Below are 25,338 nucleotides of genomic sequence, written 5' to 3' on the forward strand. Positions count from 1 at the left end.
TTTTTTTTCGCTTTCTGGAAAATCTTTAGATTTGTTTTGATAATAACATTCAAACGACTCATCAAAATAAAAGATTTTACACGAAGGATGCTCCCCTCCAACTTTTTGTCCTAAATTTATTTAAAAACTGAAAAAAAGTTGTACTATTATTTTTTATTCCAATTTATTTATTTTTATTTTTATTTTTAAGTCTGTGAATTGTATTTAATAGCTTTTCACACCAATACATATTTAAGATCACAAAATTCAAAAAAAAAAATATATCAACACAAATATAGAAAAAATAAATAGGAGAAATAAAAAATTGTTATAAAACTAAATTAAATTCTTACCAATAAAATGAACATGCAGATAATTAGTCAATTATAAAGAAAAACCTCGATCACACCCCAAATAAAAATTGGAAGCTAAACTTGAGTCAAACATTTTGGGTCAATAGACTGGTCAAGAAAGTAGATAAAATTTCATTTGTTTCCGTTTATATGAGTTTGGTTTTATATTGAGACAATACAAAATATTAGAAAAGTTAGTTATTGGTAAATTATCTTAAATAATCTTTTATTTATAGGGGAAGTTATTTATAAGACATAATTTAATTAGTTCCTTTTTTGTTTAAGTTAATTATTAATTATTACTTAGTTCACTTTCTATGTCAAAGTAAATTTTATTACTCCATATTATATATATGACACGAGACCAAGGAATATCATAAAGGAAAATAAACAATCATGAAAAATTACTGTGGAACACATAAAAATGAAAAAGAAAAAGTGAATAATGTTACAGTGAAATCTGAGTTGGCATGCCATATGAAATAGCTGGTAAATGCATGTGGTGGGGTAAATAACTAGAGCAAGAGTACGATGAAACTAAAGTTTTTCCCTTTAAATATTACTCCCTCCCCCTCCTCCCTCTCAATTTTTTTTATTTTTTCATTCAGCGTTAAATATGTATGTTCGATTAAATTTGAATTGCTTATTGCAAAATTTGTTAGGGGTGACACATTTGTATTTCTAACATAATTTTCTCTATATTCATATGTTCAAATTTGAAATCTCTAATTAAGATAAATTAGTCTCATCACTGACATCACAATCTATATTGGTTGTCCCTCCTATTTATAGAAAAAATGTATATTTTCAAATTATTTATATAGTACTAATAAATATTATATGTTTTGGAATAGATACCAAAATATTATATAATTATTTTTATCTATTTTAATTTTGATGAACATATTTATTTGATATCTGGAATAAATGAAAGTACAAGTTGACATGGCTGAAGGCCGATGTAATTATGGTGCCGTGGTTTGCCTTTGACAATGCACATTGTTTACTGGGAACATGACCCACTATTTACTTGAGAGTTTTGTTTTTCCTTTTTAGTACACACTACTTCATTATAAATCTATTTGTCACACTTTTATTGTACAACCTACTTTACTGCTTGTCTGCTTCCAATTTCATTAGTGTGTCTACCTTCTGTTTTTAGCCTCTTTTTAAGAATAAAAATATGTTTTTATATTTTGTAATTTTTAAATTTTAATATCTCAATTGATATGTTCAGAATTACAATATTTAAGTCACAATTAAACTAATATACATAAATTGTTGGAGTCGCATATCAAATGTGCATTTAAAAGTTGTTGGTCTCACCAATATGAGTTGTGATGCAGTGGTGGGACTGTTTTACCCTTAACCAGAGGTCTCGAGTTTGAGTCCTGGGTATGGGGAAATTTTGTTGGGAGCGTCACCCCAAATGGGCCTGTAGAGCACGATCCGAATTTAGTCAGAGCTCCAATGTGGGCTCCAGATGCTGGGTGAGAAACCAATCCGAATTTACGAGTTCCAATGTGAGCTCCGGACACCGGGTGAGAAACCAAATAAAAAGTTGTTGGTCTCGATCTTGGACTCATAAATTAGTTTTTAAAGTTAAGTTAGGTGTAAAAATCTATTCTTTGTATAGTATATAAATATACATAAAAGATGACTGTATCAAATAAATCAACTTGAATTAACAAGTGTGCTGATGGTATACAATTAACAAGAATTAATGTCTTTGAATTAGGTAGTTAGGCTAACAATGAACGATGCAAATAGCATAGTATAATAGATGAAGTCCAATTCGTAGTAAAAATATAGATTGCAATCTTATCCTTCCACGTCGATCTAAGTTTGAACTTGTCAATTCATTTAAATACTAACACTTATAAATAGAGTATATATAATATGTCAAGAGGGATTTATATATAGATATATAGGCTGGTCAATTTTACAAATTGCTCACTGTAAACTTTAGTAAGCAATTGTTAAAAGAAAGTCAACGGGCGAGATAAATATCTTTTCTTTTTAACATGATGAGATAATATTATGTATATGATATGTGTTGATACAAAAGGGTTAGCCACATTACTTGTAGCGTTATAGACTAAGTTAAGTACCAAATTTATACATCTATATCTAACAAAAAGTGTTCTAGCCTTGTCTGCTTCTAATACTTCTAAAACAAACACCGGAGAAACCCTCTTATCCTTTGTTTGGTTATCAATTTTTTTACAATAGGGTCAACCACATTACTTGTAATATATAGACCAAGTTAAGTACGAGATTTATACATCATGTAATAATACAACTATTACTGATATATCTAACAAAAAAAAGTTCCACCCTTATCTGCTTCTAATACTTCTAAAACAAACGCTGAAGGAACCCTCTTATCCTTTGTTTGGTTACTAATGCTTTCCATAAAATAAAATAAAAGATATTTTTATAAGCAAATCAAACAATTTAAAAATAATACTAGCTAGATAATCAATCCAACATAACTAATTCTAACATAAATCCAAACGATCCATATTCAATAACTTAAGACTTAAGATTTCCTTTTACAATAAAATATAAAATCTAGTAGGCTAACTCACCTTATTTAAGATACCTTTTTAATTCAATTTCTGATTTGGTCAGTTAGTTAGTTAGGCTACCAGCCCAGCCCTTGCACATGGTCGTTAATTGTCAATATAAAATTTTACATGTTTGAAAATTAAGTCAAAAAATAATATAAATGATAATAATAATTAACAAGTTAAAACATATAAAAAAAACTATTAAGAAAACTTGTTTGATCAGAAAATTTAAAAAATATCACATAAATTAAAACAAAAAATATTCATTCGATTTAAAAAGGAATGGCCTACTTTATTTTTTAGTCTGTTTAAAAAAAAGATTTTTTTCCTTTTTTGGCAACACTTTAACTTCAATTTTTCAGTGACATGTTTAGAGGCACAAGATTAAATGACATTTTGGTACATTTGACATAATTTAAATTTAGAACCACAAGATTAAATTTTTTGTTTCTTTTCTTAAATTTCGTTTCAAGTTAAAGTATGTCATTCTTTTTAAAATAAAGAAAGTATATAATTATTCACAGAAATAATGCATCTTTGACCACCTCATCGATTGATGTGTCAATTCTAAGTACTACTCAATAAAATAATAGGGATCCAATGTGTCCTGTTGTAATAATAGGGTTTTGACTTTCGCCCAGATTCGGTTCGATCTTTCAGTACCAAAACTTTTTAAAAAAGATAAATAAATATAGTGAGCACTTTTTTTAAAAAAAAAACTTATTATACAATATGAAATCAGCATTTGGATATCTGATTTCAGGTTAATTTTATGTCATCATGATTTGGAATTTTCAAATATAAAAGTTGACGCATAAATTTAAATTTTATATAAAAAAAAACCCACATTTATATGTACTAAAATCATTTGTTTCATATATAAATAATATTTATAATTCATATCATTACTTTTAAAACATATATATCTCATATAATAATTATTCTCACCAACGTAAAATTTATTATTATTTCAAATCAATTCTTGTTTACCATTTAATTCACCAAATTCATTATTCTTGGTCAAATTTATTACTAATATATGCCAAATAAACGTTTAATAAAAATCAAATTTATTTTTTTATTAAATTAAGATTTGATCAATAAATGTTGTATTTTTTAAGAATAGCTTTATAATAGTGTATTATGTGATTTTATAAGCTTTTGCCTATTTGATAAGATCATATAAAGAATTGAGACAATTTTAATAGTTTTACAAATTATGTAAAAAAAATTTATGTTTATGAGAAAACGTACAATATAAAAATTCCAAATTGTATATCCAAACAAAACTTCAAATTCATATCATGATTTCAAATTATAATCTCATATCGCTCGGCCAAACTACCCTAAATATTTGATTTTAAATTTAAATATTGTGTTTTTTATAACACAAAAAATTGAGAAAAAGACTTTTTATAATAATTTTTAGCTACACCAGTTAAATAAGACCTATACATTTATATATATTATTTTACTAGTAAAATGACCCATGCTTCGCGCTGAAATTTAACATCACGAAATTTATAAAATAATACTTAAAATCTATCGGTCATTAAAACTAAAACACTATATTATCTTACATACAAGATTACGTAGCAACAAAGATTAATAATGTAGAGGAAAATGAAAATTATTACATCTTATCATTTATCCTTAATAACATAAGTATAAATTAATAACTGTAAAAATACATACTAGGAACTGTAACATAAGCAATGGTGTCAGTGTGCCACTCAACAGGAGCAAAATACATAAATATTTATATTTAATTGTGAAGAAGAAGAGGAGGTTCAGAATTTTCGTTGTTTTAAAATGAAAGGAATTCCCTCTATTTATACACAACAAAGGGCAGTGTGAACAAATATTATTTGTGCCTTATCGAAAATGTTACAACTATTTGAAAAAGTTGCAACCATTCAGAAAGGCCATAGCCTTTTCATAAAAGTCACAATTTTTCATAAAAGTCGCAACTCTTCATTAAAGTCACAACTCTTCATTAAAGTCACAACTTTTCATAAAAGTCACAATTCATCATTAAAGTCGTAACTCTTCATTAAAGTCGCAACTCTTCATTAACGTCGCAACTTTTCATGAAAGGGAAAGACTATTTTCGTAAATAAATAAATTAAAAGAGAATATTTGTTTGCGATGGCTCCACGTAGACGAGGGGGCCTAAGGTTCTCTTTTTATATATTATGATATATGATATGATTATATATAGATGTATAATATAATAACTAAAAAAAATTGCCGAACTAGACTGTAGACAATATCATTGTAGGAAAGTGTGACTATAGTAATACTAACAACCCTAATCGATTTGATAAATGACGTGTTCGTCAATGCTATAATGTTATATTATATGAATTTATTATTTATAAGATATAAAAAATAAATATTACTATTTGTTATATTATATGATTTGAATGAGGATTAAATCAACAAGTCCATTTTACATTTGCATCTGGCATACATGGCAGTTGACAGCAGGGCAAGAATACTGGAATAACGAACAAACGTGGCGTTCACGATTGTTGACAACGCAAATAAAGGAAAACACATCACCAAAAAAATGCCCCCAGCCCGCGCACGACACAATTTTCCCATTTACAGTTTCAATGTCTCATCACAAATTTCAAACACTCTTTCATTGATTCAGCTAGGTAGTTCACATCATTCAATCTTCTTCCTTGCTACTTTACACCATCACTCTGACTAGTTGACAAAATCGAATTGTAAATGGTGAAACTATAGCTAAAAGAGTATTATTTCCTTTGTTTATTAGTTCCAAATTCAGCGTGGATAAGTACTTTATTTAAAAATATTGTGTGGACGGACATACGTGTTTTTGTGCTCGCTTTTTTGCTGTCACTGTCGTCAATACTGTTCTTATTTATTAACTACTTTTAATTAATGTCGTGATTCATTATTATTTCCTGATTAAGGGTTTTTTCTCCCTCTTCTAATTTTGATTTTTAATCTTCTCCTTCATTGCTTTGAATCGACAATGCCATGGTGGGATTTGAGATCTGTTTTCGTTTTCAAGAATTTCAGATGCTTTTCGCAGTCTCAGGTTCGTAAGGATTATCTGCTACGTTTTGATAACGGCGACTGTAATTTATGCCCATGTTTGATCTAACGCTTTAGCAGTTCCAAATATTGGTGATTTTAGTAAAATCTGTTATGATGTAGTGTTATTTTTACACCTCTACTGGAGATTGTCAAGTTCTTAGATTTAGTTGCACTGTAGTAGTTGCACAATGCTGGAAAAGTACTTGTGATATTTAGCTTTCTACTCTTGAGACAATGATAAGTTTGATCTTTTTTTGGCTTTCAATCAGAACGGATTAAGTCAAAGGTTGGAAACTTCTGCTGGATTTTCTCAACTGTTTCGGCCACTGATAGCCCACAAGAAACACCAGGTATATATATTTCTCACATTTTATGTAGTTAAGGAATTGAGTAGCTAGCATGGGTTATTATTCCATCCATTACATATTCTATACAAGACTTGAGATGAAAGAAGGGGATGGGATAAGTTTGGAAATGATTTTGAGTGAGATAATTGCGAACTCAATAGATTGGACCGTCCTGTGAACTATAATGAGTCACGTGCAGCTCAGCTAGTGTGAACTGATAAAATGAACTTTGGCTAATTTATGTAAGATTCACTTGGAACCATGCAAATACCATAGTTTTTATTGGAAGCATGTTATGTTCAAACTGCCATTTGGACCTAGCCACAACTATTTTTAGATTGATCACGGGCCATGTATTCGATTTATGGGAATATGCTTGAGTTCTTTTGTTGGCATGTCATGCTTGCTTCACCATTCTGACCAACATCTACCCCTGAATACTGATAGTCTTACCTTACAATATTGTTTTGTTTATTTCTATAAACAAAAATTATGGTGGACTGTATAAAACAAGCTTCTGTAGATGTGGCAATCTGTTTTTTTACCTTGTGGGATGAAATAAACATAATCCACCTGCGCATATAACAGATTTCTGATGCAAATGACCTTGTTATGGCTCTTAAATTCAGAGAAGGAGATTATCTTGCGTTTATATATGCAGCTTATTACAAATTTAGAACAAATACGTCTCTTTGGAATCATGTTAAAAGAATACCCAATTTCTTACTTTTGCATGTTCTTAACAGGGTAGAATGAGGGATGCCCAGCCCGGATCACATACTGTGAACGTGAGGTCTCATGGTGTGATGGTGGCATCATATACTGTGAGGTCTCATGGTATAACAGTGGCAAGGACTCATTTGAATGACTGGCTGATCCTAATACTACTTTTGGGGATAGTTGTCCTTCTGAATGCTATCCATCTGTTTTATCGGTTTGTCGGGAAAGACATGATGGAAGACCTCAAGTATCCTTTAAAAAGTAATACTGTACCTATTTGGGCTGTGCCAGTGAGTTGGTCCTCACTCTTCATTCAGTAGCTACAAAATTACTTTATTGAGGCGATTAGTACCTCATATTCAGATTTCAAAATTTCCAAAACTTATCAGGTGTATGCTGTTCTGCTGCCTATGGTTGTTTTTCTGCTCCTTTACTTTCGGCGAAGAGATGTCTATGATCTTCATCATGCCATATTGGGTAAACTATTCTTTGGATTTGGCTAGTTTTAGTGGAAGTAGTTTATTATGTTCTCGCCATAAAAGCTTTCTGGTAGTCGTCCTCTAATTATGTTGTGATGGCAGGGATTTTGTTCTCTGTTGTGGTAACAGCCGTTATCACAGATGCTATAAAAGATGCAGTTGGACGGCCTAGGCCAGACTTCTTCTGGCGGTGTTTTCCAGATGGAAAAGAAGTATGTTTCCATGATGGTTATACTTTATGCTTCTAGTTATAGTCTAAGGCTTCTCAGTTGTAAGGAGTAGTATTTTATCAGCACCCTTAAATATTGATGGGTCAACAGGTTTACGATAAATGGGGAGATGTTGTATGCCATGGTGACAAAAATGTTGTCAGGGAAGGGCATAAGAGTTTTCCAAGTGGTCATACCTCCTGTAAGTAGAATGCATGGTTCATTAATGTTCTCATGCATTGTAGAGCAAAACATTGCATATGTGGAGACAGACTTGAAATTTACAGCATCTATATATGTTGCTTCTTTCTCGTCTTCTCAACCTTTTGAGGATTTCGGATCAACTTGCAGTGTCCTTTGCTGGTCTTGGCTTTCTATCGCTTTATTTATCTGGCAAGATACAAGTCTTTGACTGTAGAGGACATGTTGCTAAACTGTGTCTCGTATTACTTCCTCTTCTTCTTGCATCTCTGGTTGCCATTTCTCGGGTGGATGACTATTGGCATCATTGGCAGGATGTGTTTGCTGGAGGTCTGATTGGTGCGTGTTTTATGGTTTTATTTGTTGTTTGTACCTTTAACAAAGAATCAACTTTAGACTTGTGTGAGACACCAACGAAATCTGAGGATATTTTCCTTTTCAGGTCTTGTAGTTGCAGCATTATGCTATTTGCAGTTTTTCCCACCTCCATATAATGATCAAGGTCTGTCCTCATTCCTCTAATTGTCTCAGTTGTGTGAAAATTCTTGTGATAGAATGTTAGAAGCTTTCTCTTTCATGTTAAACCTATGCTGCTTCCCAGAGTAAATAGTTGAATGAACGTGTTTACTTAATGCATCTCAAATGGATGTTCATATTACTTGTGAGTGCCGTGGAATTTTTATTCCGTAGCTGATCCCGATTGATGAGCAAAGGTGATCCACTTTTGTGTTTGTGCAACTTTAATTGTGAAATGATGTGTAAATATACATATCTATCATTCGTTCATTATACGTGGATAAAAGGTTCTTTCTATCATTCAATAGCTCTCTGCAACTTGAGGGATCATGGCCTATGGAAAATGTAATGATAATTGCCTCTTGGTGGGTAAACCCATTCTTCGAAATCCAAAAGAACTGATAATCTGTGACTAAAGGAAATGACATCACTTTTGGCCGAGCTGCATTACAAAAGACAGCTGTCCTCCCTACAAATGAATGGATCTAGAAAAAGGTTGTTGTTTATGTTTCTCGGAGATAGAATATGGCCATGGAGAGGATTCTATGTACCATGGAGATGTTTTCGCTTTGTCGTCTTCCCTCCTTTTTCTAGTCATATTTTAATTGTTCATCAGTTTTGTACTTCTAGGCTGGGCAACCTATGCTTACTTCCGTATGCTGGAGGAGTCCCAGGGAACTGCAGTAGCTGCTAATGGTGAAAATGTCAATGCAAATAATACATGCAACGCAGAGGTTCAAATAGAAAGTCGACAGAATGATAGAAACAACGACACGTTTACGGGCATTTCCTTGTCCGGGGATTCTGGTCCAACCGTGGAAGATCTAGAATCTGGGAGGAGGTAGTTTAACTTGAGGCGATTGATATTCGGAATGACTCAAACAAACACTGGCCCAGAGTCCATGAAATGACCTCTTTTGAAGAAAAGATACATGGGATAGACTAGATTTCATTTTTACCACACTGATCACAGGGCAAATGTTTTACATATGCATGTAAAAATTGTAAAAAAAATTCTTATTGTACAAGTTGCTCAGAATGTTGTAGCATTTTAGTTGATAGATGTATGATAGTGTTACATGTAACATCAGTTTAGAGAACATTTTTGTGAAGCTCGTAAGCACAAAGTGAGATTATAACAAAATTCTCTTTTACCCAACAAAATTGCAAAGAGAAGAAGCTTATGGAAATAGAAAATTGCAAAGACAGAGAGTTCAGATTTGAATTACAAAGGGGTTTCTGGAACTGCTTTTGGGTTCAAAAAATCTGGACTTAAATTCGTCCAAGGAAAACCCAACACCAATTCCTTGTCCATACCCGAACCCGATACCAAGACCACAACCCATACCCACTCCGAAAACCAGTTTGAGATGGTTCCAATCGGAACCACCTAAACCTAGACCACCAATTGCTCCAAGACCGACACCGACGCCACAGCCAATTCCGAAACCGCCGCCTGGGCCTAATGTTGCTTCTTCTAGTTTCCGGCTGTTCTCTTGGATGAAATCTGTTACAGATTGTCGCTTGTCATCACGTTTTCCCCTTTTTCTGTTGAGATTCAACTTCCAGAGGGAATTGTTGTTGTCAGCTTTCCGATAGGCAAATCCATTGAGGCGAAAGGTTTTCTCCTGCATTCTTCTTTACTTGAGAGGCTGAAACTGGGTTCGTTGACCTCCGCTAAAAGTAATGTGTGCCTTTTCTCCAAAGCGGGGGTCAATGGGAAACTGACCAAAAATGGGCGACGGAAATGGAGATAAGGGAAATAAATCAGAACTTCCTAATTTTTTTTTCGGTTACTATGTGGATAGTTAGTATTCTCTCGGTACAAGTAAACATCAATTAATAGGGATAGTATGGTAAAATAATCGTGCCAAAATTTTCCGGTAGACTACTTATACTAGTTACATTTTCGGATAAAAAATCATCTCAATTGTTATCAAATATTCTCAAAAGTTTAGTAGGAGTTTCAGTCAATACATAATACATAATAAATTAGTATTAACAATTTCATTAGTAAAATTGGAATTATTCTTAATACATTAAATCAAATAATTCTAATATAATTAATTTCAAAATATTAATCCCAATATTACTAACAATGTAGTACACTAATATTCATATTACACAAGTGGTAGATACTTTGCAAAGAGAGCATGGGCTTGAGGTACCTTTTTAGACCAGTAGAAGTCTCATATCTTTCTAATTTCATATTGACTGCTAAACTTCTAGATGGATTATTTATTAATACTACTACTAATATTCTCTGTTACAATGGAGGGCTTGACTTTCTTCTCTTGCTAGTATTTTTCTTTGAAGGTGTGCCTTTGACCATGATAAATATGTATGCATTTTATTGCCTTACATTTTCTAGGGAATTTCCAAACACATTGTGTTTTTCAACTATTTGACTAGTATTTTCTAATAGGCACACAATGTGTTTTTTCGCTTGCATTACATAGATTTCACAATTATTTATTTTTATAGAAAAAATTAGATACCAATTAGACATATATAGTAATTTTAGAAAACTATTTAAAATATTTACCTTATGTTTTTAAAACCAAGAACATTATTATTCCATCTGTCCCAATTTAAAAAATGTGTCAAGTCAAACCAACTTATATAAATTGAGACGGAGGGAGTATATCTTTTCATGAAACCTCATTTAAATATTTTCAATGATGGGAATTGGGATGAATAGTCCATCATCGAATTCCCATAATACCTCCCACAGGCTATATTGACCTGCTGACTTAAAACAATTAGAAAATCAATTTCCACTTTCCTCTTTCTTGCTTCATCACACACGTAACATAATTTAAAATTCCATTACAAAAATTCTTCTCTTAAATTGTATATACATATAAATAGAAGAAACATTTATTTCCCTTAATCAACTACTATATCACAACTCTCTCATAAACAAAACCACAAATTCATATAGAAAGAATATAATATGGATTTAGTTCAAAATATATTCAATGGAGGCTTACTAAAGAGATCGCAATGCGGAAAAAGAAAATATGGTAATGGCAGGAAGAACATAAAGGTTATTAAGCTAGGTGGAAAGAGCCAAAAAAGAACAATTATATGGAGGATTAAAGCAATTCCAAAATTGAAATTGAAGATTTTTTCACCATTTAAATTATGGAACAAATTCAAGAATGCTTATATGAACATGATGTTTCACTTGGCTGGAAATGTGAACAATGAAAATTACATGTTTGGTAGAAAAAGAATTCCAAAGGCAAGGGAAATTGAATTAGCTTATACAAATAGTGAGTTTGAAAACAGACTTATATATGAAATTTACAAGTCCATGGTGCCTTCCATGGAATTGTATCCAAATCTATAGAAGAGATAATTTTTTTTAATATTCTTTCAATGATCAACCTCTAGTTTATAGATTTTTAGGGGTTTTGTTATGTATGCCTTCATTTTCTCTTTTATTACTTACCAAACGGTTGAAGTAATTGATTGCGTGAATGGTTACTCAACTTGTGTTTATTGATCATTAAAGTCATTTTTTTGTCGTTCAAAAATATATGGATTTACTTTACCATAATTATGTCCATAGACAGTAGTGTAGTCAATTTTTTTATTAAAATATAAAAAGCAAACATACAAAAAGTCAAAAATGGTTCAAGATCTACTATATAAAATAATAATAATAATAAATAAATAAACTATGTATAATAATTGTCCTTGTATTCGATTTTGTTAGTAAAACTTTGTTTTAATTTCAATCCGAAATTGCAATAATATTGGGTAATGAGTAGATTAATTTTTCACTCAATAATAATTTAAGGAGAGGAATCCCTGCTATTAAGTGTTGTGTTTATCGAAAACAAGAGCAGTGTGATCCAAATCAAATACATCATAATGATTAACATGGTTGAGAGTTTTCCATGTTTAATGGATGGAAGAATACCAAGTTAATGAACTGAGTCTATATCTTTTTGCAATAAACAGTAGTACATGATTGCAATCAGAAAGTACTAAAATAGCTACAGATGGGCAGCAAATCAGAAAGTACTCCTTTCAGTCAATGTTAGAGGATTTCTCCAAACATCCATATTACATTCAACCCGGAGAGGACATGAATGCTATGTCAACCAACTTAAACGATAACACAATAAATAAATTAAGCTGTTGATGTAAGGGGAAATTGAAATGGAAAACTAATAGAACAAGTGAATAACAGAAGTTTGTCTAAACATATCGTTTGAGGGAAAAAAACCATATAAAAACACTATCTTTCAAAATTTTGTTGGCAGCCTTCGGTTTCATCTCTTCTGGTTCTTGTTAATGTATAATCAAAAGAAAAATGAGAGGGGTGGAATAAATTAAAGGGAGGCGCGTTAATTGGAGGAAGGGAGTAACGTTAAAAACAGGAGAGTTAGTTAAGTGGGTTCAACATATACATTATTCAGAGAACATGACACATGGGATTTAAGCAAGATTCCACATTAGACAAATATGAGAACTAGTTAGTGTCAATGGAACCTGTATTATCAAGAAAAAAACCATTTTCAATAAGACATTATTTGGTTAAAGTATTAGTCATGCAGGGAAAGTTTATGCGGTGATAATAACGTAAAAACAGTTATGCTGTAAATAATAATGTAGAGTGAATAATAAATGAGTTATGCTATGCATGGACTATATACTAAAAAGGGAGTTTTTGCTTGTAAATACACACCCGTGCATTGTTGACACGTGTTTTCTTATGTGTACCTGTCTTTGAAGAAAGAGAGGAGGGAGGCCAGTTTACGAGTCTAATTTTTTTTGAGATAGTAACAATTTAAAATAATACATAGATTCTCGCATAAGTTATGAGGATATTAATAATGAACAGTTAAATACCACCAACCAAACGCTGCATAAGTTATGTCGAGCTTATTTTCTTATGTGGATAACAGAGTGATACATTGTTATGCAGTTACTACTTTTACTTACACGACCAACAAATATTGTACTATTTATGCAGAAGTTTATGCTGAGATTTTTATATTTTCTAATGAGTCCAACGAAACGATTCCTAATAGAAACAATCTTTTTAAAGTAAATGCATTATAGCGAAATTTTTTGAGAAACCAAGAACGGTCATAATGGAATATACAAAGGCCAGAATAGACCGGATCAATTATAGCAAGTGTTGTGCCGTCCACAATCAGAATAAACTTCTTATCCACCTGTTGGAGAACTTTGGAACCCTCCAGGCAGGTTTTATCAATGGTATCCTGATTTCTAAGACTCTCTGTTCCAGTACCGCTCTGCATCTCATATTGGAAAAGGTAAAAATGAATAGAGAAGAAGTCACAAAAACATCTGAGATATAGTTAAATACTCAACTGTAATATATGGATGGAAGTCCCACCATTTTGTCTCAGAATCTAAGAAACCTTTAGTTTTTGTTGGTGCAAATTCTGAAAATTTGAATAAAAAATGTCATGCATGACAGTTGTATTACAAAGATCAGAACATAAGCAAGATGGAATATGAAAGAGACTGTGGCCTAGGAGACATAGAAAGATACATCGTAATCTCTAATGCTTTCATGATTAATAAGAATGCAGTCTACGATAATCTTAAAAAGTGGGTGAAAGAAATGAAGCTAATTAACTGAAAGAGAGAACACATTGTGAGTTACTAACATATTTGTTTGAGATAAAATCAGAAAGAAACCTAACCCTCCCGAGAAATTTGATAACATTACCTTACATCAGAGAATACACTGTCACCACAACTTGGGGTGGAAGATTGATCACATTGATGGGATGACTGCTGTGGAAGCTCCGAGCAGATAGCTTCTGCAGAAGATGCAATCTCCTTACAGTTCTAGTTTCTGCACGATGGACAAGAACATTAATTAAATGTACACATTTCCTGTCATCATTGATTATTTAACACAAACAAGAACTAAAAGACATATTACCTGGCATGAGTGGCACATCATAAACTTCTTCTTGCCTTAATATTGTTATTTCCTGCTGCTTTGATGTAGACTCACTTATGGCAAAGAACTTCTTCTTGCCTTGGCAAAATGGAGGAGCTGAATGACTTCTTATACTCTTCTTCTTCCTTATAAGCTCATCTGTCTTACCTCGATTTCAAGCATCAATCCATTTATGAGTCCCCATCCACCCTAGAGGAGATCATAGCTCGTGGTATCAAATAATTCTTAAGATTTTTTTGATGATCCATCTCTTGAGATTTTCTTCACCATGAGAATGTACAAGTAACAAATCATCTCCATCATAATAGAATTCAGAAGCACCTGAACTATAAACGTCCCATGGATCAAGTACTGCCCATATCCTCTTTAGGACAAGCATAAAAATTTCACCATTATCAAAAGATGGTCCATCATGTACCAGGCTTTTGTGCAAAGAACAGCTCTGCATAAATCATTTCCTTTTCTCATGCATCACATTTGAACTGTCATCACGTTCAAGAGACTCCCTAAAGGAAACATCCTCTGTTGATCTGCCAGCTACAATTGTTTCACAAACTCATCCTTCAACCTAACAGGCAGTCTGATTTATAGCTGAAGCATTGAATTTGTTATCTAAAAAGTTGCTATCCAAGAAATTATCCCCTGTAGGTAAAACATTAGATGAAAGGGGTCGCGCAGAGCTTCTGGATTTCTAGTTTACACCAACTGTGCAATAAGCAAGAGATCCATCAATTGACCGACTTGAACTTTCTATCTGACTGAGGAATCTGGACTCAGGGATCACACATTTCAGAAGCACTTCCTCACAGAATATTCTGCAAAGATCCAATCTCTCTCCTGACAGTGCACTCTCCAGTCAGTTTCTTTTGCCGGGGGGAAGGAGCTCCAGTGTAGATTTCCAACTCTGGGCCCTGCACCTCTTTTTTTTAATCTCATAATTCACAGGTATATCTGAAAAGAGGTGCAGGAAATGAAATAGCAACAGATGAGGAGGATACTTCAACAACTATATTCTTATCTAGGTTTTCCAAAAGTTGCTTGAGAGAAAAGAAAGTGATAAATGTTGATACTGCAATTGCTCTCACCAGCAGAATTACTTTAAGTCTAGAGAATTGCGACAGTATACTCAATAAAGAGAAGAACCACACCTTCCCCACCTCACCTTTTTTTTCTTTTCTCATGGCAATAAGTCAAACCACTCCTCTCTTAACCTACATATGGTACACAAAGTAGAAATTCCGAGTAAGTGATGACCAGCGCTTTTAACAAATAACAAGGCATTAAAGTCAATAGTTTCCTATCCGGTTCATAGCAAAATGTCTACAGAATAATCAGACAATGCAATCAATTGAAACAAAATTCAGTAACCCTAAAAAGTGCAACAGTTCTCAAGTTTGATCTAGTGCATGGTCTGCAGTAGAAAACTAAGAGGAACCAAACACAGTCCTCTGCTTACATTGCTCCCACTTCCTCCACTAATTAAAGAAAAATAAGAATTTTGTCACTTCCTCAGAGCCTATTCTAACTTTTCCTTAATCCCCTCATTCTAATTAATGATTTCTAGTATTTATTAAAACTATTAGAACATTAGAGTAGTGTTCAATGTTCAAATGAAGTTACTTCCTCTAGGATCCAAATCATTAATATATATTATTCTCTTTTAATATTTCAAAGAAGAGAAAGATAATAACTCAGTAAAACTCTAACCTGAAGGAGGTAAGTTGATACCTTTTGAAACAAAGGGTACATAAAAAGTATCCTCGAAAGCTCTTGAGTCTCTATAATAATTCCAATGATCAACAATGTTAGCATATTTAATTACGGTCAAAGCTACATTTGCAACCCCCACAGCCAAAGAATGAAGATCAACCTATATTTTTTGGTAGGGCTCTATTTTTTCTGAAAAAAAAGAAATTTTTCTTGTGAATTAGATGGCCCAGATTGACCTACAAGTTTCAAACTCCTGAGAAGATGAGCCACCCCTCTACCCTGATCCAACTCAAAATCATATGCAGCTGGATGTCACAATCTCCTAAAGATAGCAAGGCTCCAAAGAAGAGTGATGTAACAAATATCAATATTTACGAAAATTGATGTAAATTTGTAGAAAAAGACTGCAAAATTCATTTAAAGGGAAGCAGAAATGATTGGGTGAGAATAAAACAGGAGTCTAAGTCATAAATGCCAACAAAAATCACACCTAAATACCACAGAGATCTTTAAAGGCTCCAAAGTTTATCTAGGGCAGTTTAGGTTCCACAAAAACAGTGAATATATCTGAGATTTACTTCGCTGCTCAATGTCAGAAACACTGTCAAAACTCGTAATCCATCTCATGAAACAGAAGATCCTTCAAAAGAAGGTACAACTTCAGATGATCATTCAAAAGAAGGTACAACTTCAGATGATCCTTCAAAAGAAGGTACAACTTCAGATGATCCTTCAAAAGAAAGTACACAACTTCAGGTGATGAAGTAAAATAATAAATTGAGCAGAAATTTCTGCACATCAAAATGCATTAGATCAATGTCAAAGAAACTAAAACTTACCATCGTTGTCATCCATCCATACATAGCAAGATAGAATTTGAAAGGGACTATGTGGCCTAGGAGACTTAAAAAAAGACAATGTAATCTCTAATGCTTTCATGATCAGTAAGAATGCAGTCTAAGATAATCTTGAAAAGTGAGTGAAACAAATGAAGCCAATTAACTGAAACATGCACTAAAAAATTTCAGCTCTTATTCAAGTCAGGCAGGAACAAATGGCAGGAACGGTTTACCTTATTTTGACTCCCCATCGCGTGTACTTGTGCACTCCCCTTGATCTTGTAATTTGCTATTTCAGATGTTAAGAAGTTTTATTTTCACACTTGGCCTGAAGAGAGAAACATCAGGTAGAGTGAGTGACTAATTTATTTGATTGAGATAATATCAGAAAGAGATCTAACCCTCCCAAGAAATTTGATAACATTACAGTAAATCAGAGAATACACCGTCACCACAACTTGGGGTGGAAGATTGATCACATTGATGGGATGACTGCCATGGAAGCTCCGACCAGATAGTTTCTGCAGAATGATGCAGTCTCCTTACGGCTCTAGTTTCTACACGATGGAAAGGAACATTAATTAGTTGCACACATTTCCTGTCATCGCTGATTATTAGCACAAACAAGCACTACAGGACAAATTACCTGGCATGAGTGGCACCTCATTAACAGTCTTAATTTTATTATTTCCTGCTTCCTTCTTGCAGACTCACTTGTGCCAAAGAACTTCTTCTTGCCCTGGTAAAATGGAAGAGCTGTATGACTTCTTCTACTCTTCTTTTTCCTTATAAGCTCATCTGTTTTACCTCGATTTCCAGTATCAATCCATTTATGCAAGTCCCCATCCACCCTAGAGGAGAGCATAGCTCATTGTATCAATAATCCTTAAGATTTTCTTGTCTACAATCATCAATTCCAAGGTACAAACACATGCCATCCTGTAAACAATGGCAAAAACAAAGACCAGGTTAGTAGTTTTATACCTATCCAAATGGATACTAAAAGAACTTTACCTTCAAACCTTTCGATATCCATTTGGCATCCCATGAGTTTTAGTAACAATTTCCAACAAAGAAAGGTAAGAAATACAGCTCAGAGCCTCTCCTTTCAAGCCAAAGCTTGCTGGGAAAGCATGCATAACATCGGAATGGCAGTATTTTGATGTCGCTGGTGTAAAGGAAGTAGACGAAACAATAGTTAATTGAAATGGCCAGTCAAAAAGAAAGCACAATAGAAGATGAAAGAAACAGGCACATATGATGTCTCCATAAGCTGGGCTAAAAGTACCTAAGCACGAATACGTATGTTCCAGCTCAACTTCAGCTAGAATAAATCATCAAAACATGCCTACATACAGAAGTGATCAACAAATTTAAAGAAAAAAAAGTGTTGAACATCATATCTATAACAGTGCCTCTCACATACAAAGCTCTGGGTGCCAAATCTGAGAAAAGATATAGTTTAGCCACTTGGTAATATCAATAGAAGAAGTCCTCCAGAACTGCTTCAGATGAAGATACAGACAATGCAGTGAGGTTGGAGGAAAGGAAGTACTTACAGTTATGCAGATTTAGAATCTGTGACTTGAAAAATATGTTCTTCTTGATCCAAGACGCATGGTACCACCCATATGTGCTTTTGAACCTGTGAACATGGTCTACAGATTATAGTAAATGTTAACCAGATCTGAAGATTAAACGGTGGCTGTTAAAGAAACAAAGTGTAAAAAAGATAACTTATCACATCTCTTATCCATCAATTTGGGCATGTATACATTCACTATGTAGACATCAGGACCTGATATGTATCCAGAGAGCTTGAATGAACCATCTGTTGAATTCAATTTGTTAAAGGAACTCAGAGGAATGCAAATCCCACTGGACAATAGCGGCAACGGAGAGAAGGAGAAGCACATGAAGTAGGTCATCCTCAATGCACACAAACTTACAAAATCTAAAAAACAGATAGGACATATCCTTAAGTTAGCTGGTATAACAAAGACAGACCTTTCAATGTCAACAATTTTGAAGGAGACACTGGGATGCACAAGGGAGATTCTTAGCAGAGACTCTTTCAGAGAATGCAAAACCCTCATTGGGCTTCCAAGATTATATGTGCAAACCAAAAGATCAATCAGGACAGAGTACAATTTTAGAAGTAAAGTAAGTAAATCAATATTTTTGATTTGTTTGAATTGTGAGAAAACTAGAAGTACTTGGAGTGCATTTGCTACCTTCGAACTGGTTGGTTGTAAAATACATCACGAACAATGACTGCAAAGAGAAAATCCCAAGAAATTACCTTGTTAGCAAATAGTATTGTATCAGGTAGGCTTATGCTTATACAGAATTACTTGCTGTACCAACATTTTGTCAGCAATCATCAATTCCAAGGTACAAACACTTGCCGTCCTGTAAACATTGGCAAGAACAAAGACAAAGTTAGTAGTTTTACACCTATCCTAATGGATGCTACAAACTAAAACTATTTTCATTGAAGAGCCTCACTGATCACTGTCTTTTGTGAAACTAGTCTCTAAGCGATTAAACTTGCATAAAAGCACGACTTGCCATATTCTCAGAAGCCCACTATTGATCCTCAAAACATTAACAAAATCAGAAACATATAATTTCTTATTCTCTTACTTGACACAATTTTCAACTTTCAAGAAACAATCTAAATCAAAAAGTCTAGACCATGTTCATTACAAAGAAGAAAAGAAGTGTAGACCATGCAAAAGAAAATGACCACTGAGGGTGTATACAAAAGTCTGCCCAATCGAGTATCTTCATTCAAAATAGTACAAATCAGAACTTCGTATAATTAAAGTACTTATTTTTTTTTAGAGTTGTGCAAGTGAGGCCTTCAACAAGAAAAACTCCACATCTTTCCATTCAATGGCTTCATAATTCAATTATAATAAAACCAATAACAACACTACTAGTATCTATCATGACTTCACAATTCAATTATATAAAAGGTTAATTAACCTCCATGCCGCGACCATTTCATCTTTGCCAGTAAAAGAAAGGTCAGCATCTTCAAATTGCTGCACCACATCAGGATTTAACTACAAAGAACAGGATAAGTTTTTAGCATGCATCCCTTACTAACAGATATCACATCCTATGGTCCACATATAATCATTAAACCAGACCACCTAGATGTGCAATAGTTACACCACAGTTCCAAATTTGAAGAAAAAAAAAAGTGTTGAACATCATATCTATGATGGTGCCTCTCACCTACAAAGCTCCGGGTGCCAAATCTGAGAAAAGATATAGTTTAGCCACTTGGTAATATCAATAGGAGAAGTTCTCCAGAATGGCTTCAGATCAAGATACAGTCAATGCAGTGAGGTTGGAGGAAAGGAAGTACTTACAGTTTTGCAGATTTAGAACCTTTGACTTGAAAATACGTTCTTATCAGTTTTTGTAAGGAACCTATTTTTGCACTGTAAAGTAGCAGCAGGCATATGGAGTATGTTCTTATCAGTTTTTGGAATTACCTGGGTCATGCCAAATAGTATTAAAGAAGCCTATGAGAGCTGGTGTTCGTGGAGAGTTGGGAAACCCATTAAAAAAACCTGGCGTATGGTGCCTGCGGCATTCTTTTGGTGCATCTGGAATGAAAGGACTCGTAGATGTTTTGATGGGATTTCAATTCCTAACCACATTCTTAAATCCAACTGTTTAGTCTACTTATATAGTTGGTTCAACCAGGCCCTGTGACCACTGTTGATCTTTTTTTGAACTTCGTCTGCTCTTTAGTTATTTACTAAATTATTGTACAGGAGTAGACTCCTCCCTTCTTTTTGCTGTAATGTTTTACCTTGCATCTTCTTGATGCCTTCTAATGAAATCACCTTACTTCATTAAAAAAAATACGTTCTTCTTGATCCAAGACGCATGCTACCACCCATATGCGCTTTTGAACCCTGCAGCTTCTAAAATGAGACCTAAAACACATGAAGATCATGAGGGAAATTCATGATAAAGGGGAAGTATCAGAACTTAATTTCCGGCATAAAAATTACACAAGGATCGTGAGTGTTGGTATCCAACTCTGTACTGTTCGCATCTTGCAACCCAAGAATGGATCTAGCATACTCGATCACAGCAATTTGCATGCCTAGACATATTCCCGGGTAAGGAATCCTGTTTTCACAGGCATATTTGGCAGCAAGTATTTACCCTCCACACGTCTATCACCAAATCCATCTGGAAAAAAAACAGCAGCCTCCCCCTATTAACAGATGACTCCGTCAAACATCACAAGAGTACATAAGATTAAGTAGGGGTACTAAAGAGTACGCTTGGCTATCATATAAAGCCGAATGTCCTTTATACGAAGGTCAAGGAAAACAAAAACACTGTGCAAAACAAAGATACGATATAGTAAATGTCAACCAAATATAAGTCTTCCGTTTTCTCTTGCCAGGACAACATACTGAAATAAGTGGATGCAGAAATACTGAAGGACCTGCAAATTTAAACAGGTTGCTACAGAAACAACATGTAGAAAAGATAACTTATCACATCCCTTATCCATCAATTTGGGCCTGTATACATTCACTATGTAAACAGTAGGACCTGAGAATGTATCTTGAGAGCCATCACTTGAATTCAATTTGTTAAGGGAACTCAGAGGAATGTCAAACCCACGGGACAATAGTGGCATCAGAGAAGGAGAAGCACATGTGCAAAGTATGTCATCCTCACTGCACACAAACTTACAAAATCAAAGGAACCAGAAGGAAATATCCTTAAGTTAGCTGGTATAACAGAGATTGACCTTTCAATATCAACAATTTTGAAGGAGACACTGGGAAGCGCAAGGGAAATTCTTAGCAAAGACTACTTCAGAGAATGCAAGACCTTCATTGGGATTCCAGATTATATATGGAAACCAAAAGATCAATCAGGACAGCGTAGAGCTTTAGAAGTAAAGTAAGTAAATCAATATTTATTTGTTTGAATTGTGAGAAAACTAGAAGTACTTGGAGGCATTTGCTTCCTTCAAACTGGTTGGTTGTAAAATACATCACGAACAATGACTACAAAGAGAAAAATCCCAAGAAATTACCTTATTAGCAAACAGTAGTCAACACTTGTACCAGGTAGGCTTATACAGAATTACCTGTTCTACCAACATCTTGTCTACAATCATCAATTCCAAGGAATAAACGCTTGCCGTCATGTAAACATTGGCAAGAACAAAGACCAAGTAAGTAGTTTTACACCTATCCTAATGGATCCTACAAACTAAAACTCAACAGAACTTTACCTGAAAAACTTACAATATCCATTTGGCTTCCAACAAGGAAACGTCAGCAATAGAGCTCAGAGCCTCTCATTTAAAGCCAAAACTTGCTGGGAAAGCATGCAATTAATCTTAATGGTTGTATTTTGATGTAGCTGGTGTAAAGCAAGCATACGAAACTACAGTTAAAATGGCCAGACAACATACCAGCTTTCCAAATTACAACTAAAACCACAAAATTATATTGAAAGACACTAATGAACACAAACCGCCAAACAGCCTATCTGTTAAGTAATGCATGCAATCCTATAGACTACAACAACCATTCCAAGTTATGAACATCATAATTGTTGGGCAAAAGAAATTATGTACAGCAGCATGAATACAATAGAAAAGATGATGACAGCATCAAGAACATCAATACACTATGTGTGAGTGGAGACTTCAAGAACAACTCCACATCTTTCCATTCAATTCCTCAACAACCCTTGTGAAAACTAACTCCCAAACAACCCTTGTGAAATCATACATGATAAACAGCCTTACGCATCTGTTTAATGTACCTCATCTCCCTAAAAAAAGTAAAAACAAATTCTTGAACATCTTTAACATACACTACAAAAATAACAACAGAATTTTTTGGAAAAAGAAAAGATTTCTTGAATTTCTTGATATTTGCAATGCCAATATATTATTGAAAATAACAATTTCGTTGATTTCCTTTAAATATGCATTAAGAATACGAGTGTAACTTCAAAAGGACAATAAGTTCTTGATTTTTTCTTAAAAAGAAAATCTGACATTGTCACATAACAGTTAATGGATGGAAGAAGCTATAGATGCGGGAAAATTAATTTAGGGTTGAGGGTTTTGATTCGTCACCGGTAGCGTACCGGTGGCTACTCTGCGCCGGCGTATGAAGGTCCCGTTCTTCACTTGAGCATGAAGTTCTGGAATTGTAGCGTCTATTTAAAGCTTTCTAACTTCTAAGACGCGCTTTAAGAAAATAAAAGGACGCGGAAAAAACATAAAAACTAATTAATGACTTATTTATTTGTTTTAATAAAAAGTCTACTCCATTGATAATAAAAAGAGTCAATATGATTAAAAAAAAAAAAGTTATTCCTTTGATATTTAACTTGTGCAATTTTTATTGGTTGATTTAAAATATAAAATTTATGATTAAAATTTTAATCCTTAAATATAAAATTATAAATTACTCCATCTCTCCAACAATAGTTGTCCACTATTGACTTGGTACATCTCTTGAGAAACAATAAATAATAAAGGTAGTATTACTATATTATCCATTGACTTTATTAAATTTAATATTAGATGATAAATAGTATTTAATTGCAAGGGTAGAATATCTCTACATTTAAAAAAAAAATGGACTAGTATTGTTGGACAACTATTTTTGTTCATATGCTTGCTTATAGCATATAAAATATGTTGAAAGATATTCAATATCACTTACATTAGTAAGAAAAAGAGTATAGAAACATCGCATAACATTACATCATTTTGATAAAGCAATTCCAGAAATGGAACAAGTATATTTGCGTGCAAGTTTAAGATCTACAAAGCTCATAGTAGCTATTACATGAAATGAAAATACATAGATAGTATACTATATTTCCCTTCCTGACCCTCCAAAAAAAATAATTATAATGTCTTGATATATAAAAAAAATAACATAAAAGATTAGATAAAGCATAGAAATGAAAAGATTAGTCGTAAAAAAAATTAGAGACTCAAACATCCATAATTATATTGCTTCATATAATTTCTAATCTTAAATTAAGAGCTCAATTAATTATCATTATGGTTGGAGGCACTTCTTTCATGAATTCTAAGACATGTCCTTACATCGGATAATGTAAAATATTATAAAGTTTATATGTTGACCAACCAAGAATATCTCTACAAATAAGAATCTGCGCCATAAAATCAAATTAACACCAAACATTTTATACAATACATGAGCAATAGAAAATAAAACTAAATAATAGAAATTATGGGGTTGTATAACACGAATTAAGGCTCTATGAAATATTAAAAACATGCCTTTAAAGGCAATCAAGAAAATCAAACCCCCACAACCTGTTCAATTTATTTGGATTTTCAAGAAACTATTCCCACATAGAAAGTTAAATTATCCAAACAATTTGTTCAGGAAATACCAAGCAAAGACTTGCTTCTATAAAGAGATACGCGGGAGGAACAAAATAGATATGTGAGTAATATAATTAATACATGTACAGATCTGTATTCAGGATTAAGTGAATGAATCTACATCCTTTTGCAATTAACAGAAGAAATGTGATTGCAATATAAACTCCATAAAAGCACCAATGTATGAAATCTCCTTATCCAGTACGGTTTTCGCTCCTTTCATTCAATGTTAAAGAATGCTGAGGATTTCTCCAATATAAACTACATTCAACCTGGAGAGGACATGCTATGTCAACCAACTTAAACAATAACATAATAGATGAATTCATTTCAATAGAGAAGAATATAACGATCATAAATGCAATTTAGTGATTTAAATATGGGATAACATTACTTCTTGAACCTCTACATTCATCAATTATGAAACTAATGAAAAGCATAGTAACTGCTAGATAATAAAGCAAATAGCATCTAAGCTCGCAAACTTCCAAAAACACTTGAATTTAAACCAAACAGACACATATATATCAACTTTCAACATCATCAAAAATCACCTTGTTCGTCAGTTTTATATTTATATATACATTTTTGTAAAGATTACTTCAATTTGTACCAATGAAGCTATCTTTTTGGTCTGAACAATTGTAGGAACTTGCCATTACGTTATCTGAATTACAAAATAGAAAAGTAATGTAAGCCAATCACCATTTCGGATTGCGCAAACAATCGAACTCTTAACATAGAAAAGTCAATTTTTAAAACTCTAACCAAACGTCACCCAAGTAGTTTTACCTTAACTTGGCGCTGAATGGATTACATGAAGCAATGATCTCATAGAGTGGCTTAAAGTGTAAACAACTATATATTTGTCTTCATCTTTGAATAAGCTGTTGATGTAAGGGGAAATTGAAATGGAAAACTAATAGAAGTGAATACCAGAAGT

General features: G+C 33.2%; 2 protein-coding genes and 2 long non-coding RNA genes across 6 annotated transcripts; 1 reads left to right on the forward strand and 3 right to left on the reverse strand.

Annotated features, from left to right (window-relative positions):
• The first annotated feature begins 5,810 nt into the window (after window positions 1-5,810).
• LOC125849144 (lipid phosphate phosphatase 2-like) lies at window positions 5,811-9,605 on the forward strand. Of its 2 annotated transcripts, none has more exons than XM_049529167.1 (9): window positions 5,811-5,978; window positions 6,247-6,327; window positions 7,068-7,334; window positions 7,434-7,521; window positions 7,626-7,735; window positions 7,844-7,934; window positions 8,084-8,272; window positions 8,376-8,435; window positions 9,080-9,605. In XM_049529167.1, the coding sequence occupies exons 1-9, from the start codon at window positions 5,913-5,915 to the stop codon at window positions 9,292-9,294; spliced, it is 1,167 nt and encodes a 388-aa protein (XP_049385124.1). In that variant the 5' UTR covers window positions 5,811-5,912; the 3' UTR covers window positions 9,295-9,605. The 2 variants fall into 2 exon arrangements, with proteins under 2 accessions (XP_049385124.1, XP_049385125.1); XM_049529168.1 differs by having other exon boundaries at window positions 5,813-5,978; window positions 7,071-7,334.
• A 16-nt stretch (window positions 9,606-9,621) lies between these two features.
• LOC125849145 (protein TRIGALACTOSYLDIACYLGLYCEROL 5, chloroplastic) lies at window positions 9,622-10,203 on the reverse strand. The gene has a single exon (XM_049529169.1). It carries the CDS (start codon window positions 10,081-10,083, stop codon window positions 9,664-9,666), a length of 420 nt encoding a protein of 139 aa, XP_049385126.1. The 5' UTR covers window positions 10,084-10,203; the 3' UTR covers window positions 9,622-9,663.
• A 3,499-nt stretch (window positions 10,204-13,702) lies between these two features.
• On the reverse strand, window positions 13,703-20,703 carry LOC125848897 (uncharacterized). Of its 2 annotated transcripts, XR_007444565.1 has the most exons (9): window positions 20,360-20,703; window positions 18,246-18,535; window positions 17,972-18,125; window positions 17,604-17,808; window positions 17,410-17,514; window positions 17,191-17,285; window positions 14,388-15,556; window positions 14,169-14,297; window positions 13,703-13,725 (listed from the first exon to the last, which is right to left on the reverse strand). It is a non-coding gene; the product is annotated as an uncharacterized LOC125848897 (long non-coding RNA). The 2 variants fall into 2 exon arrangements; XR_007444566.1 differs by lacking the exon at window positions 13,703-13,725 and having other exon boundaries at window positions 14,001-14,297; window positions 17,437-17,514.
• On the reverse strand, window positions 15,703-16,201 carry LOC125848898 (uncharacterized). The gene is made up of 3 exons (XR_007444567.1): window positions 16,116-16,201; window positions 15,865-15,883; window positions 15,703-15,728 (listed from the first exon to the last, which is right to left on the reverse strand). It is a non-coding gene; the product is annotated as an uncharacterized LOC125848898 (long non-coding RNA).
• Window positions 20,704-25,338: the final 4,635 nt, after the last annotated feature.

This window comes from Solanum stenotomum, chromosome 12 (assembly GCF_019186545.1).
Source record: "Solanum stenotomum isolate F172 chromosome 12, ASM1918654v1, whole genome shotgun sequence".
Taxonomy (NCBI): Eukaryota; Viridiplantae; Streptophyta; class Magnoliopsida; order Solanales; family Solanaceae; genus Solanum; species Solanum stenotomum.